This window comes from Pezoporus flaviventris, unplaced genomic scaffold (genome assembly GCF_033815535.1).
Source record: "Pezoporus flaviventris isolate CSIRO_AGI_PZ_B2104156 unplaced genomic scaffold, CSIRO_AGI_Pfla_v1 ptg000063l, whole genome shotgun sequence".
Lineage (NCBI taxonomy): Eukaryota > Metazoa > Chordata > Aves > Psittaciformes > Psittacidae > Pezoporus > Pezoporus flaviventris.
This window is the reverse complement of record NW_026892611.1, coordinates 831,510-852,020: the sequence shown is the minus strand read 5'-3', so window position 1 is coordinate 852,020 and position 20,511 is coordinate 831,510. Positions and strand designations below refer to the sequence as shown.

The 20,511-nt window shown below is 45.9% G+C and overlaps 2 protein-coding genes across 2 annotated transcripts in view; one reads left to right on the top strand and one right to left on the bottom strand.

Moving 5' to 3' along the window:
* The window catches only part of KSR1 (kinase suppressor of ras 1), a 52,573-nt gene that overhangs the window by 14,789 nt on the left and 17,273 nt on the right, over positions 1–20,511 (top strand). The window contains exon 2 of the mRNA XM_061469930.1: positions 14,081–14,221. Within this exon, the coding sequence (XP_061325914.1) occupies positions 14,081–14,221 (141 nt within the window). The remainder of the gene's footprint in view (positions 1–14,080; positions 14,222–20,511) is intronic.
* Positions 2,562–20,511, bottom strand: part of NOS2 (nitric oxide synthase 2) — a 70,157-nt gene continuing 52,207 nt past the window's right edge. The window contains exon 27 of the mRNA XM_061469904.1: positions 2,562–2,720. Coding sequence (XP_061325888.1) covers positions 2,664–2,720 — 57 coding nt within the window. The 3' untranslated portion in view covers positions 2,562–2,663. The remainder of the gene's footprint in view (positions 2,721–20,511) is intronic.

Below are 20,511 nucleotides of genomic sequence, written 5' to 3'. Positions count from 1 at the left end.
GGACAAAACAATGTGGAAGTTGGGATAAAAGGGGACTTAACTGCACTTGTATTGGAATGGCTGTTACGGATGGCACGGTTATGAGACAAATGGAGCCTTAGCATTGCTTATCTGGGTTAGATATCTGGCGCACACTCCTGACAGGTTATCTGCTAGTCTCAAGGTTCAAGCTAAAGTGAAACTATAGAGGGTTGGCTTTATAGCCTCATCCCTTTCAGCTGCTGTGTAACCCAAAAGGTTTTTTCTCTCCTTTTCTCCCACTGCTGTGCTTGCTGGTTTCACGTATGTCATCACTGGTCTGAAGCACTCTGCAGCTGCTAGAAGAAGGCTGCAGAAGGCAGGTTGCTCCCTGTCACTGAGTGTTCCCTCCCCCCAGACTTGGCTATTATTTATGCAACATGATCTAGCACAGAGTGGCTGGGAACCAATGGTCCAGAGTTCATTTCCAGTTATTATCGTAGTACAGAGTCAGTCTGGTTAGAGGTGCTCATTTCCGGCATAGAACATACACCATTTGAAAGCATAAACAAACTCTAGGTCAGTTTTACTTAACTTCATACACAAGTGTTACAGCTAAACAGGAATAGTAAGATGGAGTTGAAGCGCTTCAGACGTCCATGCTAAACTGAGTAAAGTCCCTTCCAGTAGAAAAGATGTACATGGAGGACTAAGCTCTAAAACACCAGTGGAAGTTTACCTTTTTAGTCTCTAGAGATATACTGAGGACAGTTCTTAGCTTTGTCTCAGTCCATGTTTGAACTGGGCTATGGCTGAATAGAACACATCAGGATTACTTGGCTGGGTTGGGACCAGATGTCAGTGGCCCCAGTAGATGTGGCTATTGGAGACTAATGGCGTGAGCAATTACACCTGCAGTCACACCCCTGTGGTGGTATGTGTGTGGGTGTTGCTGCTCTGGAGTTCAGGCATCCTACCTACACTAACCAGGCTAGTCATCTTGACTGCAATGCTCTTTTGTTTGCTTATTATCTAGGACACTACTAGGAATCCTTCACAGACAAGATCACCCAAGGCCCTAGCTTTGAAGGAAGGCATATTCAGAAGTTGTTGGCTTGCTCTCCTAGACTGGGGATTAAAGAAGCTGAACTAGGTGAATCATTACCCTCAGAATATGAACTTCTAGTATTGGGGTTCTATCGTGGGTGTCTGTACAGTCCCAGCATCAGTGATCTGACTAACTACAGGCAGCACGGGAGCACTGAGTTAGTAAAGATGCTTGGCTACTAGCAGTAAAGCCTCCTTCAGCTGTACTTTGCTGCATGCTAATGCAGATTTGAGGCAGAAATGACGCTTAGTACAGCTCAGTGTCTGTACCTGGAGATGAGACTACCTTAGGGTAATTCAGTGTCATTGCCTTGTCCCAGCTAGTAATCTGTGTGCTGCCCTGGGAAACAGAGGTCAGGCAGCTCATGGGAACAAACCAGTGTCATAGGCTGTTAAATTCAAAGGCAAAGTTTAATAGGGCAGCCACAGTGGGGAAGGGGAGCCTCTGAGCTGGACAAACAGGTCCCACTGGTTTCCAGACACTGTCCCAGCTGAGCAGAGCACCAAGACTGCGGGAGCTGGATGCTCTCAGGTAGGAGCAGCACCAGTACTTGGTAAGATCAAAGTTTAGCAAAGTCAAGGCTCCATCAAGTACCACTAGAGTGTTTGAGCTTTGTTTAGCAAGAGTCCATCAGAACAGTCACTAATTTAAGTTCTGTGCAGTTAATACTTAAGTTCCTCCTACAAAGCACCACTGATGTCATTAAATCAACAGTTTCTAACCCAACATTAACAGCTTCACTTTGCTATAGTCTTTCCTTTGGGGAGACACCAGCTTGGATGTCATGTTCCCTATTTAGGGAACAGAGGTCATATCCTGCTTTGTCTCTGTAGAGGCAACTCCTACTCTTCCTGTTGCCTCGCTCTTTCTGTCCGTGTCCCTGCAGAATAGCAGGGGGAGTAGGAAGGAAGGAGAACGGGTCCAGCACAAAACTTCATTCAACACAGTCAAAGAAACCCAGCAACTAAACAGGAGTTTTAAAACAGAGCAAACCAGTAAAGCTTATGCACACAGCTCACCCCAGAAACTGCCAAACCAAATCAGGAAAAGGCCAATCAATACATCCATCCTGCAACACCACTCTTCTGCTTCAGAGCATTCCCCTCCATCTCACATTAAACCCAAACTTCTTCACCTAGTCCTTCATTCTCATTACAATAACACTGACTGCTTCAGGGGGCGGTGCTGGAGTTTCAGAGAGGGCTTTTCTACCTGTAGTCCCCTGCAGGGAAGTCCCTCCTGTCCCTGCTGTGTTTTGGGGTGCTTAGCTATCCAGAATTCTGTTCTCTCTTGTTCCTGATTGCATGGAAGTAAATTTCTCAAAGTGTGGTATATCTCATGAATCATCAGCCTTCTGCAGCCAGCACAGTGAAGGGAATACACTTCCACACTAGGAAACCAGGAGTGCTTTGGAGAAGTGATTCTTCAGCTGAGGCTGCCTCAGGCATCACTGGAATTTGTGTTCATTGTGTTGTAACCTAACTGGGAGATGTGCTTACTCACTGTGTTGCGTGAGTGGAGGCCTGGGGATGCTTGACTGATGAGAGGCATGTCCTAAGGCTTGGTGCTCCTTCCCTACGTTGTCTTCAACTACACCTCACAGAAGATCTCCTGAGACTGATGATCCTGATCTTGAGAGAACAGGGAGGCAAACCTGAGGACACAGAAAGAGAGGGAATCAGAATGACAAGTTGTGTGGGTTTATGTGTTTGTTTTCTGAGAGCGAGCTGACTAAGGAAGCAAACTCAGTATGAATCCCCCTTACTACTGACAGGCCAGACCTAGAGGAAAGATAAAGAAAACTCATATAATCCATTGACTCCATTTTATTTTTCATTGCTTTAGGAGCCTTCTCCAGAGCCGAGCTGTGGGGGAGCTGCTTTCTGGTTGGCAGCTGAATCCCGGATATGCTTGCACAGATTTTTCATTCCTGTATTTCGTGCCTCAGCACATTGTCCATAGCACTCTGGAAGTGTTCTGCAGAACTGATGAGCAAACTGAAACCCTCTGATCCCTGCTCCATGGCAGAACATACCAAAGATTTTCCCTTTTCCTCTTAAAAGCTGAAATAAGGAAGTTTGCTTTGTAGGTTCCAAGCATTTTGAACAGAGCAGGTTTAGCGCATTTTGTTCTTTCTGACAATCAGAAAGTGCAGTCTCATTGCAGCTTGTTAAAATAAAGCTGCTTTGCTGTTTTAAGACACTTTCAGAGATCGTGGCAAGTTGCCACATTCCAGTTAAGCAATTTCCTACAGTTGACATATTTAAAAACACCCCACGTGGTTTTCTCAGCCATCTCCCTCCTCCATTTGACTGCAAGGAGGAAAACAACAACAAAAGCACACCCAGCAAAACTGAACCACAACACAGAACCCCCGTCCCTGTACTTAAACACGTGAAGTGAGAATTCTCTGCAGGCCTTCTTCTATTTCTGGCCTTGTTACACTGGAGGAGTGTTGTAAGATTTACTCCCAGCAGGGTTTTATATCCCACCTAGCAGGAGGTGCAGTAGGGTACCAGTGGTGTTTAGAGTCTTCCACTGTACAGGTGTGGTGCTTCAGTTTTCAAAGCATCCTAAGGAAGTTAGCATTTTCAGTAATGCCCAACTTATTCATGTCCCTTTTGGAAAGGTCAAGATTAAACACTGCAAATGAGTCTAAAAACCCCATGAGTGATCTTTGTGTAACGACCAAGAGCTGGTTTGCTGCAGTGAAAAGTCTCAAAGCTTAAGGAATGAATTTGTATCCAGCACTCAAAACTGTCAGTTCACAGGCAGAAAGATACAACATAGAATCCCTTTGTCTTTCCCCTGCTCCTGAGGAGGGGAGGATTTCCAGTACAGAATAGCACACAGGCTTCTTACAATGGCTTTTTATTTTCCCTTAAGCAGTCATGGTTTTTTCTCATGTCTGGTTGCTGTCCCTCAGCAGCCCCTCCTCAGAGCAGAAATCCTGAAGCCCAAAGGCTGCTGGATTTACTCACCAAGTGATGATCAGAGATACTTTAAGACAAAAAGGATCTAACTAAGCACATGGAATGCAAAAGGGGTGATGAAGTGTTTTGAAGAGTGTTTCCGAAGGAGACTCTACAGCACAAAAAGTGAAAGATGTAAAACACTGCAAAGCTCAGCAGAGAAAGGGGATGGTGAGCAAGTCTATAGATCACTTTAGAAATGATTCTACAGGTTGATGCTCTGGGGTTGTTTTCTGACTGTTGGAGTGATCTGGGTGGAAGGGGTGGCAAATGAACTTCCCTGGTCCAAAGATTTCTTCCCAATCCCCAGCTGAGGAGAAAACTCAGGCTCAGGTTTCACAACACACATACACAAAATGCTTCAATTCTGATCCTGCGCTGGCACGTTTCCTTTTATTATACATTTAATGCAGGCTTCTATTGGAAAAATACAGTTTGAGAACTTTGATCTGTTTCCATAGAACCCTTTGAAAATGAGCAACCTACCTAACCCACTTCCATGGAGAAGCCTTGGTTTTCACTGAGTGACTGTGACAATACACTTCTCTTAAACAAAACCAAAGAAAAACCATCCCAGAGCCCAGCTCCTGCTCTGACGAGGCTCAGGGACAAATGTGCTGTGTGGAGCTTCTGTGGAAAGTCCCAGAAATAATGGATATTGTATCTGGCTTAAGGATCCTCAGCTTGGAGCTTGTCTTTGTGCATGTGTGTGATCATTTTTCAAGTGTTGATTAAAATCTTTCCTGGCTGCTCTATGATGCCAAATAGCTGTTGCAAGGCTGTCTGTTGTATGGCCAATTGTTGCTTATCAGTCTCCTGTGTATTCTTCCCCATACAACTGTTACCAGGTCAGCAGCTGTATTTTCCTTCACTTTCTAAATGGGCACAGCAATGTCTGGATGAAAGTCTCAGAGTCACAAACTGAAACTGTTCTTTTCTGGGTGGGAATCTGAGTTCAGGTGTCTCCACTCTAAATACCATTTCTATGCTTGAACTAATGACTGAAACCCCATGTGGCTGCTCTGGGCAAATGGTAACCAGCAAGACAGATTTCTGGGAGGACAGAATGTGAGCAGTGAGCCATGGCAGCTTTCTCAGGCAGTGTCTGTGAAAGGAGAAATGTGACCCCAGCCCTTGCCAAAATAGCTCCATTCTTTCTAGTGGAAAGCTAATAATTTGGATCATTTCAGAGAATAAGGTTTCTTAGTTGAGATTTCCCAGGGTGCAGAGACGTAACATCTTCAGCTCTGAGACCTGCAACCTGCTCCTGCACAGGCTTAAACTTTTCTGCCTAAGATTCTCTTTCTGTGTGACTTTCTCTTCCCCAAAGCAGCAGGTTGGGGAAGTGTGTGTCAGAGTGAGGAGGGGAAGCTGGAACTCTTGAAGTGCTCAGGTAATCGAGTCAAAGAAGCAGAGGATTGGATTGTGTTTTGTTTTTTTCCCTTGGCCTAATAATAAGTCCGAGTCCTGTCGAGAACAAGCTGCTAATCCACCTCATTCCCCAGCCAGTTCCTGAGGGAATGGTAATGTGTTTTATTGAGGCTACACAAATAGAAACGTGGAAGACTGAAGGGAGATGGCTGGGAGGGCAGGGGAAGAGAAAAGAAAAACCCTTTTGGGATTAGGGACAGCATCTGGGCAGTAAACTGCTTCATTAAAGGAGCTCAGTTCCTTCAGAGTACTGCTACACATGCGATGTCCTGCCCCGTGGTTACTCGCTGTCTCTGCTGGTGCTCAGTACCTTGCAGGATGAGGCTTGCAACGGGAAGGAAAGGGAAGTGCAAGAATGTGCCGGGGACCCAGCATTAGTCATTCCCTTCCTGACCTTGCAGAAGGAAATGTCTGGCTTTACATTTTTTGCTGTAAACTCTTGATTCTGTATTTGTGCTGTAAGTTCACACATGCACAGGCTGTTGGGTTCTTTGCCTCCCCCTCCAGACAACCAAATGTATTTGAGAGTTGTTTTACAGATGTGTGAGAACGATCAGTGCAGTCATAAAAATGATGGAGTATATGCTTTCTAAAGGCACTTTAAGTTTTAAATCTTACAAATATATCTGTGAGTTGTAACACAGCCCCGATGCCCAAAACATGACCTGCTGCTTCCTCCCCAGATTATGAACCTTTCATAATCTTTCTCCCTATCACTTGCTGCTCTCTGGCTGCAGTCACTGTAGGTGGGAACGGAATGTGGGGTAGTTTTCTTTATGTGAGGAGAGATACAATGAATTTGCCAAGACATTAAATAACTATAGTTCTAGGGAGAAGCATAGTATTAGTGTTATCTCTGGGCTGCATTCACCTCTCTACAGCTTTATGGACTAGCACAGCTGAATTGGACAAGTACTTGTTCACCTGCCATGATCCTTTGAGAAGCCTGGGTTGCATTAGCATCTGAGCATGGTCTAAACTCCTCCCTCTTCCCCAGCTGGGTGAAGCAGGGTTAGAGCACTGTGTATGCTCTAATGAACTAGGAACTGAGCCTTGAAGACTGTAAGATGTAGAACCATCAAAGCATGTAAGCTCCTAACTCACTATTGAAGTCTGCAGGGGCTCTGCAGTGGTTTGCTTGGGAACGTGCAAGGCACGGGAAGAAGAGGAAGGATCTGAGCTGAGGTTTCCCCAACTGTCCAGGGCTGATCTTTGCTTGCTGCATGGAGATAGAAGGTTTTGAGCTCCTGAGCCTCTGGATTTTTTCAGTGCTGTTACAATGTGGGTCAGTGTCTCAGCCAACAGAGAATCTCTGGAAGGGATCTCAGGAGATCCTTTTTGCTGTCTTGCCAAAGGCATGAGCCACTATGCCTAGTGCATTTCTGACAGATGCTTGTTAACTTATTGTTAAAGACCTTGGTTGAGGGCCAAGACTGTGTTGAACTAGGCTTTGTGAAGCCTCAGCTGCTGAGGACTAGGTTCCGGACTGATGGTGATTCTCTTCCAGATGGTCACTGGGTTTGCCTGAGCTCTTTTTGATCTGGCTGCGTGTGAATAAACACAAGATCTGGGGACCCTGTAGAAGGGATTGAATAGTGAGAACAGGAGGTGTGCTGTGCCTGAACAGAAGAGTTCTTCATAGCAGGGTAAACCCGTAAGCCTGTTAAATGGCACAGGCACTAATGTAATGAGTGGATGGGAAACCTTAACAGTTCTGTAGGCCAGCTTGGAGTAATGATATCCTTCAGTATATATGCTTTGTGCAAGAGAAAGAATTAGTCTTCCTGTGCTCCATACGGAAATGCAGTTAAGCCTAATGAAGCATGGCTGAGCTAAGGAAGCTAGATGGGTGCTGGAGAGATGTCTGAGCTGAGAGGAGGTTGAGCTGCAGATCTGATGTGGCAGCAGCAGGGTTGTGCTCAGCAAATGGTAAGTTCTCAGTCCTGCAGGGCCTCTCAATCATTTTGTTGCAGTTGCATGTCCTGAGGTTAAAAAGGAAGGGGGAGGGCTTTCCTTTTTTAGTGTTCAGTGGGTGTGAAATCTTTGATATTTAAGCAAAGGACTGTTCCTGTAGCTGCATTAGGCTTGGGTGCCTCTCTAGGATGAAATCCTTGAAGAAAATCGTTTTCAGGCACAGGGAACCACTTGCTTGTGCAGTTTCATCCTCCCACTCATGCTCTTCGCTGGGAGGCCTCAGCTGAGTGTTTACAGCTCTCAGTTGCTGGGATTGTGAAAAGGAAAGAAGGGGAAAGAAAAGCAGTGGTATGTGGCCTCCAAGTGACCCAGAAATGATGTCGTCTGCATCATCTGACAAAGCAGAAATAACATACTGTAGTGTTTGGGCAGTGGCTATTGTGTCAGCCTCAGGCATGACTGAAGGTTCAAAGGAAAATCCATCCATCTGGTATTCCAGCTCTCCCTATCCATCTACCTCTCCGTGCTTTTATATACTAATTTCTCTTAAGGCTTTCCCCCCTCCTTCTGCAGACTTTCTCTGTGTACTTTTCTGCTTGTGCTGAGTGCTGTTTTGCAGCGTTTGTTTAGCAATTGAGAAAGTATTTCCTTTTCTTCTGTAAGCAAAACTGAAAGTCCTCAGTCCAGCCCAGGCATGTAGGTTCTGCACAGGCACTCGGCCATTCCTGTGCAGAAGCTGCTGCAAGTGAGACTGGTGGCACTGGAACTCCCTGAGCTAGCCTCTCGGTGATGTGAGTGACCCAGTGATGTGATGCTCCCTGCCCTAGCAGCCTGCAGATGGGACCAGGGAGTTCTGGTGCCACTCGGAGTGCCTGTTCCCGGCCTTTCATTGTGCTGATTTCCTCTGTGCTTCAGCAGCTCTGGTGCAGTCGATGCTGCCGTGATCTGGTGGTTAGATCAGAGCACTGAGAGTTCGCTCTTTTGTGACCTGTTTTTAGAGCTGCTCCTTCACTTTGTGCAAATTATTTTTAATCCTTCTTCCTCTTTCTTACTTTTAATAAGGTGCTGCCACATGAGGTCTTGTGAATATGTTAATGGTCATAGGTTGGTTTGGGCATTCAAAGCAGTGGCTATGCTCTACCAACTGTCTGCTTCTAAGGGAGCTGTGCCAGTGGTCCAGTAGAGCGGTAACCTACATACCTGGTGCCTTTGATTGCCCTGTCTCATCAGTGGGGACAGGAAACAGAGCCAAGGAAGCGAGTGCTCTGGCCACTGTTTCAGCAGAGCAGAGCTGGAAGCCAAGCTTCACACTTTGGAGTCCTGCTGAAGGAATCAGATGGGTCCAAGGAAGAGAACATGAATTCCACAAACTGCAAGTCAGTGTCTGACAATGTGAGCTCCTCTTCTTGGGTATCATCCCAAATAAAAAGTGAATCTGCTACCTGATAGTTCTTTGTAATGTTTTATCTGCTGGCATGGCCTTACTCATATAGGGCCGATGAAGATAGATGTTAAAGTACTATCCTTTAGTGGATTCAGTTCTCCTGGTTTTGAGGGCAAAGCCACATGGATGAGACATTGAGTGGCCTCACTCTTTTAGGCTACAAATAATTCCTTGAAATGTCTTTTTTTTCTATCTTTTCTTATTTTTCTGAGTTGTGCATATTCCTCCTGTACAGCTTTTGTGCTTGCCTTGAGCAGAGCTGTTTGAATTCCATGCTGAATTCAATGTAGCTTTAAAGTTTGTGGGATTATGAGGCTCTCCAGCTGAATCCTGCATCATCTGAGTGTTCCTAATGAAAGGACAGATGGAACGATGGGTTTCTGTGTTGAACGAAATGTTCTATGAACAGGTTTGGATGAGTTTGCACTGCTAAACAAGCATATGCCATGTTAAAAGGGTACAGACCCACTCTCCATGTCTCACCAGGCAGACTTGGTTTTAAACCACTCAAAATCAGGCATTAGTTTAGTTCGCCTTATATTGGAAAGGGAACAGTTCATGCTGTTGTAAGGTATTTTTATACCTACACACAGAATAACTTAGCTCTCTGAACACAGAGGGGAAATGAGACTTTCTGAGTCTTGGGTTGCCACTTGGTGATGCTGTGATCAGATGATAACAGCTCAGATAGCCAGGAGGCATTCACATGAATCAGCTGCTAGAAGCTTAAGTTCACAAAAGGAGCAGTTCAGTGTTGGGTTGTGTGGTGCAGGAGCTGCAGACACGTTTGAGTTTGGACACACCTGGTATCACTGCGCTTCGGCCCTAAATGCAGCATCCTGACCAGCACTTCTGCTGCTTTGGTGTTTGCTACTTTCCATAGATTGGGTATTCCCACCCTGTTGCTGTGGTATCCAGATGACTTATTAGCTCTGTTATGATCATCTTTTCCAAACCCAAGGAAGAAGGTCTGAAATGAAACAGTGGTTCTTCCCTTTGCATGGATCAATTCAGCTGCACCTCTCTGCCTTTTTAACTCCGCTGACTTGGACAAAGGTGTCCTGAAGCACACCCGCACCGCTGCCAGGCTCCTGATGCTGCTGAGATCTTTATCATATTCTCACATGGTTGCTGAGCATGATTTCAGAGACAAATTTGGCAAGTCAGATTCTGACCTTTTTATGTTCTCTTCAGTGCTCAGGTTGCTCAAGGTTTTTTTCTTGCCTGGCTTAGGGTTTCTCTATATAACAGCACTGGGGAAAATAGATAAGAGTCAGCTAAAGGTGTGAAGTGAATCCACTTTCACTGGATGCCTTACAGTGACTCATCTTCCTTTCCCCAGTGTCCCATGCAGACATGCTCTGAGTTCAGAAGTTTTGTCTCTGGTTCAGGATGCAGAAGGGCAGAACCTCCTGATGCAGTGTCCTGCACCCACAGCAGCTACTGCTGGTGCTTCGGGGAGTGCACCCTTGCCCTCTGGGCCTGTTCCTGGCAGGAGGTTAATAGAGGAGTTCCTTCCTGATTAATTCCTGTCTGGAGGAAGATAGATGATTTGCATTTTTCTTGGCCACATGTAAGAGCTGGGTCATGCATTGATCTGATCCTTTTAAAGCTTCAGCTGCCAGCTTGTTAAATTGCAGGGCAGTGAGTGGCTGTAGGATCGGGAGCACTGGTGTGAGCTCATATTTATTGTCTTTTCAAGTGCTTTCAGACTCCATGAGATTTCATCTCCTGGGACAGGAGAAATATGATCTGCTTTTGAACAAGTGCTTGATTCGTTGATTAAATGACAATTGTTTGGTTTAGGTATTGTGAAACCCCCTCTTCTAAACATTGCATATGTTTCAAGTCATCGAGAAAAGCTGTAGGCACCAGCGAGCAGAACCATTTGTGAAAGTGTGAAAACATGGCATTTGGTTGTGAAATGTGTGACTGAAACAAAGTTGGGCTCAAACTCTTGATGTTCCGAAGAAATCTGGGCTTGCACATTGGTAAGGGAGAAACCCTCTGGCTGCCCACAAGATGCCTAATGTATAATTCCCATTCTGTGCCTCGGTTTCCTTTTTTTGTGAACTGAAAAGAATTCTTCTTTCTGCATTTATAGGGTATTCCAAGATATGTGGATTGAAAGCATGTGAAAAGCTAGTCAAGACTTCAGAAAAATGCGCTCTTCTATCCTCTGTTTCTTCCTCCCAGATTATTTGGATGAGTTGCATTGAATTCAGACCGATTGGGTTTGGGCCAAGTGCAAAAGCTGCAGCAGGTTTAATGTGCTTCCCCTTCAGTGCCTGCTGGAATAAGATGCCACTTTTCTAAACACGAATAAACCACAATTGACAAGAAGCTTGACCCCCAAACGTGTGAAACAGTTTCTCTGGTTAGGGACCACCACTGTTAACATTCCCTGACAGAGTCAGGATGTGATTTTGATCAATGAACCAGAGGTCAGTAATTTTTGGGCTCCAGCTGGAATACTGAATTCTTCCAGCTCGTATCTCCTTGCTTGGCAAGGGCTCTTGAATTCTGCACCCCAGTGCCAGTGGTTTCACAGATGCCATTGCTTTCTTGTGCCATGCCTGCAGAAGTGAACTGAAGAACTTGTGTGTATTTGGCTTTTGTTCATCACCATTTAAACTCCCAACCATTGGCTTAAGGTCCTGGAAATGGGCACACTTGTATCTCAAGAGATCTGCTGTTTAGTTTGTATAAATAAATAAAAAAGTACAAGCTTGGCAGCTTTTTCCTAAACATCTTGGGCCTGATTCTCACACAGGCTGTGAAGGGACATTCATTTTAGGAGTGGAGTAGGAGGAGATCAGCGTGCACCCAGGAGCAGACCTCGCAGCATGTGCAGTTCTTGGAGCAAACATGAACGGGGTGTCCTGGCCATCAGCTACAGCAGAGTGAGAGGAGGAGGGCTCTGCTGGAGCACACCCTGCGAGCAGCCACGTACTCCAGCTGCTCCATATCCTGTCTCTGCTCTTGCTCTTTCCCATCTCTGTGGGTTTGAGGCAGCTGGAGTATTGCCGCTTCTGTTGTGGGGTTTGCCATTTGTGATGAGTAGGATGTGCCGTTTGGCAGGCAGGCAGTGAGTAGCTTACTATTGGCTTTATCGCTCTGTCTAGGTTGTGGTTGGAGACCTGCATGTTGTTTGTGGCTTTTTATGTGCGTCACTGAACCCAGAATTTTTATTATATTCTCAGAAAAGGGTTTTGCAAGAGCTCAGCCATTAAAGCTGAACCCTGTAGTTTAGTTAAAGTCTGGGCAGGAAATAACAAAATTAAACTCATCCTAGGGGAGAAGCGTGGTGCGAGGAGGGTGGGAGAGAATTCACATACACTATTTATAGACAACAAATTTGGACTTGAAGAGTAAATGTGAAGGAGTTACCATGGGAAAACGGGACTTGGTGATCCGAGATCCTCAGGCTTGTGTTGTCAGCCTGCTTTCCCCTTCTGTTATGTCCCAACAATGATGAGAAGTTTGACACTGAAATCTGTGCTGCACAGAGAGCCTTCCAGCAGTATCCTTCTAGGAGATTATGCTACGGATAGGACTTGTCAAGTGAAAATACTTGACCATGTTTTCTTGAGCAGCACAAAAGGAGTTCAGGATGACACGTGCTCCAGGGAGCTGGTGCAGTAGGAGCCGGAGAGCCATGGGCAGGGTGGGGAGGAGGAGGCACGTTAGTTACTGTGCTCATGGTCAGCCAGCAGGTCAGTGGCAGAGCTGGGAGTGAAGTCCAGCTCCCTGCAGCCCAGGCCCGTTCTCTTACCCATTAAATGTGATGCTCTGGGGTTACATTTGAATGGGTGAGGAGAACTTTAGTGGGGAATGCAAGAATCGTGGCTGTACCTCAGGAATATCCTTCCTCAAAGCAGCATGCTGTCCTTATGATACTGCATGTGTGTATGTGGGGCATACAGTTTTGTATAATCTCTTTTACTTAATTTGTGATTTTCCACTTATAAATAGCTGCTAAGTGCTTCTTGCTTTCCACTGTGGGTTTTGGAACAGATTCCCACACCTCTTCTTGCCACTGTCAGTGCTTTCAGTTCCCTGCTTTGTACTGGGTCATGTGCTACTTTTAAGGCATTGGCATAAAATTAGAGTTACATATAACTAAGCATGGAGCTCTAGCATTAGAGAGTATCCTGATATTTCATCCTTCATTCAGGAATATGGCTCTTGCCTGATGGGAGGCCCTACACTGAAGTAACAGATCACAATCAGACTGAGGAGCTGAGCCATGACTTTTACACACAGACCTGTCAGGGCCTTTGCTGGCTGTACCAGTTTCAGAACCACTCTGCAATCGTGCTTCTTTCCCAAAGTGCTTAGCAGCCGTGAGGTATGCTCAGGAATGGGGATGAGGTGACCCAGGGAAAGAGGCAGTAACATACCACAGTGCCCTGGGAATCCTGCATACCGCGGCTGACAAACGTGCAGCTGACTTGTTTGCCTTTGGCTGGATTCTGTGGTTGCAGTTTGTATATCAAAGTGCATATCACTGAATGACCTCCAGAAGAAGAGGAGGCTTAGGTGATTTCTGTCTTCCTTCTTTCCATGACATATCTGTTGCACAGCTGGGAAGCTGACTTCTGGCATACTGGGGGCTATTGAGTAGTCCTCAAACTTCCTGCAACCTCTTCCTTCTGCCTCTTGAGAGGGGACCTTCCCCCTCTATTTATACCAGTTCTTCATTACTCCTGTTGCTTCTATTCCCAATCTGTATTCCTGGTTAACCTCACTTCCATCCCAGGGGTTGCCAAGATCCCCTATTCTTTAGGAGGAAGAGAAATGTGCTCCCCTCACTTCTCCTGCCAGGGCAGAGAAAGGAAGTGCTGTCATCCCCTTTTTACAAAAACAGGTACTAGGGCTGAGAACCATCAAGTGGGGTTTCCAAGGTAATTTCTTTTAGGTCTTAAGCTCCAAAGCCATGTTAGGAAGTTACAGTTAAAAGGTTCCTCTGGTTTCAGCTGGGTGGTCAGAGTGTAAGTGCAAAGGGATGGCTGAGCCTTCTAGGACGTGGCATTTGCATTTCTGTATTCATGGCATGAAGAGTTTGAATCACTTTTGTATGTACCCATTTGTTAATAAATCTGAAACTACAAACTACAAACAGGCACTGTCTGAATTCACAAGCGGGCAGAGACAAACTCCCAAACCAGCATCCCCTCCTGCTAGGTACCATACACACATCACCAGGAGGACACAGCACATTCTAACTGCATCCTCTCTGCATCCCAACAGGTGAAGCTGATTGACTACATCCACAGACAGCGGCAGTGTAAGCTGAGTGTGCCCCTCAATGACAGGACAGCAGAGCTCAACAGCTACCCCAGATTCCACGACTGGTTAGACATTGTTAACGTGAGGAAAGAAGTTGTTCAGGTAAGGGGAAAAGAACGCTCCGCACAGACCCTTCCCGCCCTTTCAAGACATTCCAGCTGCATGCTGGGTTTACGGTAGTTTCCTGAACTTACTTCCAGGCAAGGTGGGAATGTGAGGGAAAGGAAGCTTCCTCTCTCCTGGTCACCCAGCGGGAATGCTGTAACATTCCCTTCCCTTTGCCCTCCTCCCAGAGTTAGGAGGGATCTTCTCATATCACTGAAGCAACACCTCAGCTGTATTGCTCAGTATGAGCCAAAGGTCCTCACCAGGACCCTCCCTCCTGTTGCCTGCTGGTCTGAGGATGATGCCATAACTTCATCACTTGCTGCCTCTTAAATAATAATAATCCTGTACCATACTATACTCTGCATTGAGTATTAGCCAAAAAAGGACCAAGACTTAGAAGTTTGTGCACTGACATGTCCAACAAATGGGCAAAAATGATGAGTTGTTACAGCCTATTTATTTCTAAAAGTATACATGCCATGATTATAAATTAGAAAGATCCCAAAATAAACCTCTAAAAACAGACCAGCAAAGGGCATTAGAGTTTACAAGTTTGTTGCAGAATGATGGTTTTAAACTGTATAGCCTCACACAACACTTAGACTACAATATTACTGCAACCTAGTAATGGTCAGGGGGATTTTGATCTGGGTTTTGGCTGGGTGGGAGTCTGTGCTCAGAAACAAATGAGGTCTTTTAATTTTATACACACACACAAGTAAAGTTTCTACCAAAGAGCATTGCATCAGTGTAAAAGAATGGAATGAATAACCCTCCCGTGGTGGCCAGCATCAGCTGTTCATGCTCACAGACCATGGCTCCTTCTGATCTTTACAATTCAATTCTTAACATGCAAATCACTGAAAGCCTCTTTACGGCACAGAATAATCTGACACTTATGCTGGAATTGGGAATGATGAGATCAGCCTGAGCCCCAGCTCCTGTCTCTGACACTTCTGGGTTTTCTGGAAGGGAGCCTGGAATCCCAGTGGTGTTTAGAGGATTACTGGGAACTCCAGGACTGCAGGGCTCTGACATCGGATTGATCCCTTGGACCTGGACTGGGCATGGCTGCCCTGGGGACACATCATTTCAGTGTAACATTAATGGCAATATAAGTAGAGCTAAGCCCACTGATGGCTAAACCAAGCAGAAGAGGCTTTTTCCATTCTTTCCCCAGTTTTGGCCCTGCAGGCCAGACCACAGTGTTCCCACTCCCTTTCCTTTGATCCTTACACAAGCAAAATTTTTCTTTGACTTCAGCAGTGATCTGCCTGAGTGAAAAATTCCACAGCTTTTCATGGAAGTTATTCCAGTTTGGACCTGGTGTAACTAAGCCGACTATGGTGAAACAGGATGAGTTCAGGACCAAGCTGTTCCTTTTAGTACTGTTCATTCTGCATGTGCTGCTGGATGTTACACTCCAGCCCAGGCAGGTTTTGGGTAGCACGAAAGGTGCAGCTGGCACTGGCAGTGAGGGAACAGCAAAGCTGCCCGTTGCTGTGGCCAAGCTGCCAGGCTCCCAACTATTGTGGGTTTCTAAGGTTACTGCAATTGCCTGAGCCTAAAAGAATGTCTTTGTAGCTCTTTCTTAAATCCTTTGTGATGCTGCAGAGCACAGGGGGGAAGGGAAGAGGTGAAGAGAAAGGGGGGAGGGAGGAGGGGGAGAGGTGGACAGTTCAAATCTGCCACATCCTGTTAATTCACGGAGCAAAGGGGGTTGAGTCTGCCCTTCCCTGTGTGTGACATTAAAAAGGGTGACAAATTGACTTTTGATCTGTGCAGGAAGAGAATATTTTCCAGCTGTTTATTATTTTTATTCATGCTCACTTGCTACCCCCTCCCAGGCAATGACCAGTGTAATGAACGGTGTTCCTTCTGCTCTCTGGGACAGAAACATCAGAGGTGTAACAAAGCCGTTAAATTCATCTGTTACTCCAAATGTATGGTTCTGCACCTATTTCATGCAGCTGCAGAGAGCTCCTGTAGCCTGTGTATGAGGTAGACAGGAGACCTGCAACACCCTTGGGTCATTCCATGGTTTTTGAGTAGACATGTTGGAACGGGCTGTAACTGGGGAAATAGCTGGGCTATAAACTAATAGCTTTGCTCTTGCAGTGATTTTTTTTATCCTGTTATTTCAGTGCTTAGAAAACAGTCCAGCCAGTGTTGGCGTTTGTGGCAGGGACAGCACAGTGCAGGGGAGAGGTTTGCCTGGGAGGAGTTGTCTTTCAGAACTGTTACAGGTATCGTGGGATCATTCCTGCTGTTGCTCAGATTTCACACAGCGTGAACTGCACTTCAGCCGAATGCTTTTGATGGAAACCACTGACAGAAGGAGCTTTAATAGGTTAGTTATTAAGAAACATGTAATGGTTTCCCTTAGCTTTATGCACACTGCCTGTGACATGACTGGGGAGAGAGGGGGATAGGGAGCCCTTAAAGAGATGGCTGGGCAGGTCAGACAATAAAGAACAGGGACACCTACGTTCCATACCTGGTTCTGTAGCTGGTGAACAGGGAATGACTTTTCATCTCTAAGGTATTGTTGTAATGTGCCTAATATAAAAATATTAGGCACACAGCCCTCTCTTTTTGAGACTTTTAGGCTCTGAAACTAGTTGGAGAAGTTGCCTGGTACCTGTAGGGTCTCAGAGCCCAGCTACAGCAGAGCCCTTGCCTGGCCACCTCTGAGATCTGAATAGAAAAGCAGGTAGGATGCAGGAGGTGCTCTCCTGGGCCCACTGCCTGTCAGGGGCAGTGGGGAGAAAGGCCTGAGTTCATGGGGTTTTGCCTTTTTAAATGGCTCTGAATCCCTTTACTTTTCAAGTGTTGCTGGAGAGAGTATTTCAAGATTGTGCTAATCTGTGACATAACACCTTTGAAAACCAGCCTAATTGCAAGCAGCCTTTTAGCTCAGCTAGAGAAACAATGCTCTTTTTCTCTCTTTCTCCCCCTCCCCTCTCTCCCCCCAGTCCTCTCCCAAATAAAGCTGCCACGCAGGGAAGCACAGAAGCTCCCAGGCTCTCCTGTCAGAAATAGAGAACCAGCTCTAATTTAGAATATCTGCTGACTCCTCTAGTCCAGAGTGAGGACTATTTTTGCTCAGTGATTCGCTCTAGACATTGTGAAGCTTGAAAGCTCTTGCTGTTATAATTGCTGTCGTCTTGTCGGGCTCCTTTCTTTCTCTGAAAACCTATATTTAAAACAAGAATAATGACTGCTTGTAAAATCCTTTAGTTCTGCGAGAGATTAGAGTAATAACAATGCACTGTTTGTGGCGTTGGGCAACAGCTAAAGCTCCGGTGAAGGTGGATAACAGCGAGCCAGTCATGCTGCGCAGGGTGAAAGGGCTGCTCTGTGTGGACCTAGCAGACTTGGAGGTAGGTGGTGAATACAAGCTTCAATCTAACCTATTAAAGCTCCTTCAGGTGATGCTGTTTGCTCTCTGGGAACACACAGCTCTGAGGGGTGAGGAAACGTCGAACCCCCACCCCAACCTGTGCTATTTCTGTTTCTTTGTTATTGTTCCTCTCATCAGTTGCCAGACAGATATTTATCATAGAAATGGTGGCTGGTGTGGAGCAGGCTCTGCTGTGGAGCTTGGCTAAGGCTGTTCTGGAGCTGTCTTCCTAAGTATTTTTCTAGGAAATGCTCTTGGTTTTGACTGGGAGTCCTAGAGATTGATTAGTGCTGTGCGCATGTGCTTTACTACTGAGAATGATGCATAAATGATTAAATACAGTGGACTGAAACTGGGAAAAGAGATACTTGAACTAAGAACTAGAAAAGATGGCAAGGAACAGAAGAACCATAGACAGAAGATACATTTAAGCTATGTAGTTGTCTCCAGTTAGTGGAAGTTGCTCTGAAAAGGGACCTAGAATAATATACTGATCTGGATTGTCCTGCTCCCATTAAGAGCTGGAGTCAGGAACCGAGATGGGAAGGGAGGGAAAGAGGATGTGAACAGAGTGCTATCCCTACTCTTAGGCTGATGGAAGAAGCCTCTTGCAGAGGTACTTGGTTCTGGGCTTGGGGCATGGCTACCAAAACAGAGAGATTAAAAATCTCTATTGGCTTACTTTGTTCAGCACAGAAAAAAGTCCTCACTGCCTTTACTGTTGTTCTTCCCAGAAACTTAACTATTCTATTTGTTCCCACATACAACTTGTCACCGTCTTAAAAAATAGCATGAGAGCATAATCATCTCCTTATCATCTTCTGAAACATGCCTGAACCAGCCCTACTCCCTGTGTAGCAGGGGTTCCAGTCAATCAAGTTTGGAAAGCTGTTTTTAGAGTAGATAACTGCCATGCACGGGGAGGGGCAGATCCTGCCCCAGGGCTTGCTGGCTCTAAGCAGAACTGTGCCACCAGGGAGACTGCTGGGGCAGATGGAACAGCACTGGGTTATGGCTTTTCCACTTGGGGAATATATTTGGCTCCTCATGTATATGTTTATTTGTAATACCTCCTGTTTGCTTGGGAGACTTGTCTTGTTCCCCATTTAGTGTTTATGCCAAAGACACAGGCATGGGTTGACACTGAGAGACCATGGCAGATGGCTGAACTTGCACGGACTATGATCTAGTTGATAATTGATGGAGGAAGAGCATGGGCTTTATGTGTGTGCATCCTTACTTTGGTGGGGGGAGTAGGAGAGGCAGATCTGCCTGAGCCTATCAGGTTTCCACAGCTGTATCCTCTCATCTTTCTCTGTCAGCATATCTGCGTGAACAGACCATGAGGACTTTGGCTGTTTGGGGGGATTTCCATGGGCATGGCAGCAGAGGCTCTGGCTGGACTGCCAGATAGGAGGGACCCTGAATGTGCTAATTGTGTGTATGCAAATTAACTGTGTCCTGCAGGCTTCCTGGATCCAAAACTCCATCACTATGTTCCAGCTGAAGGCCCCTCCCCAGCATAAACAGCTCTTGGAAAATATTCTCTCCACTGCCAGGGTTCCCTTCCTTGCCAAGGGGTCCAACTGCCCCTCAAAGCCTTGTCACTGTGAATTACTCATGGCTTGAGGTCAGTATGAGGCTCATGGTACCCCTCAGGATCTGCATTGAAATACTGCAACCTCTACATCTGCCTTCCTACAGAGCAGTAGTGACAGCAGCTCTCCTGGCCACAAAGAACAAACCAGACAGGAATGCCCTGCAACTGTCACCTCCTCTCCACCACCCATTGGGTGAGAGGTGGAACAGTGAGAAGGGAGAGATTGCGTGAAACCATAGCCTGTGGATGCTCACAGCTTAATGCAAGCTAGAAATTCCATGAGAGAGACTTTCCAGAGTGCCCACTAGATCTCCAGAAATAGCACAACAACGTTTCAGTACTTTCTCTACACCACCAGAAAACTAGAGCAAAATAACAACTAGCAGGCACAAGATGTTCTTAAGAGCATCCTTACATGCTTTGCTTAGAGCTATCAGTGGGAATTTAAGCACTTTATGTAATGGGCTTTCTCTTCTAGCATCTGCTGCCTTACAGGGGGATGACTGGGAGGGAGTGTATTGATTTAAGAGGAGGCATTTGGGGCCTTGACAACTACCCAGCTTCAGAGGAAGAGCTGTGTCTGCCAGGCCAAGGAGCAGGTCAGGTTGATGCTGCAGGCTGTGAGCAGCAGTATTAGATCTGGGGGCTTATCTGCAGGGTGGAATCTTTAGCAAAAATAACCCATCCACTGAGGTAGATACCAGCATTTTTGCCATGTTTCAGGGATTTAAGTTGGACACCAGACAAGATTAAAGACTCATGTGAACTCCTCACCCTGACTAATTGAGGCTAACCTTTGGATGGCTTCTTGCATACCCTGTGATTTACTTTTGTCTCTTTCAAACACGTGTAACATGACGTGCACTGTCTGTATGTCTGATAAGCAGGAGGGCTTTGTAGAAAAGTCCTCTTACCTGTTACAAAGAGGAGTAATTTCCTGGCTTGAGCTTTCTAGCATCACCTCTGCTGAGCAATGTGTGGTGAGTAAGGCTTTAGCTTTTGCTGGCAGTTTCGAGGTGCTGAAGGACTGAAAGCAGGTTCTGTCCCTCCTGCTTTTTCTTTGTTCCTTTTTTAGTCTGACCTAATTATTAGAGTAGTATCTGAGTATCTTGCAGCTTCACCTGTCACTCTGCAGTCAAGGTGAGGCATGCCTAGGGAGGTGGTGCTTGTCTTGGCCCTAATGCAGGCCTTTAAGCTGCATTTTTTGTAAGCCAAAGCACCCATGAAGAAGCAGGTAGAGAGGAATCTGTTGGACCCACATTTCTCATCCTCAGTGCTGAA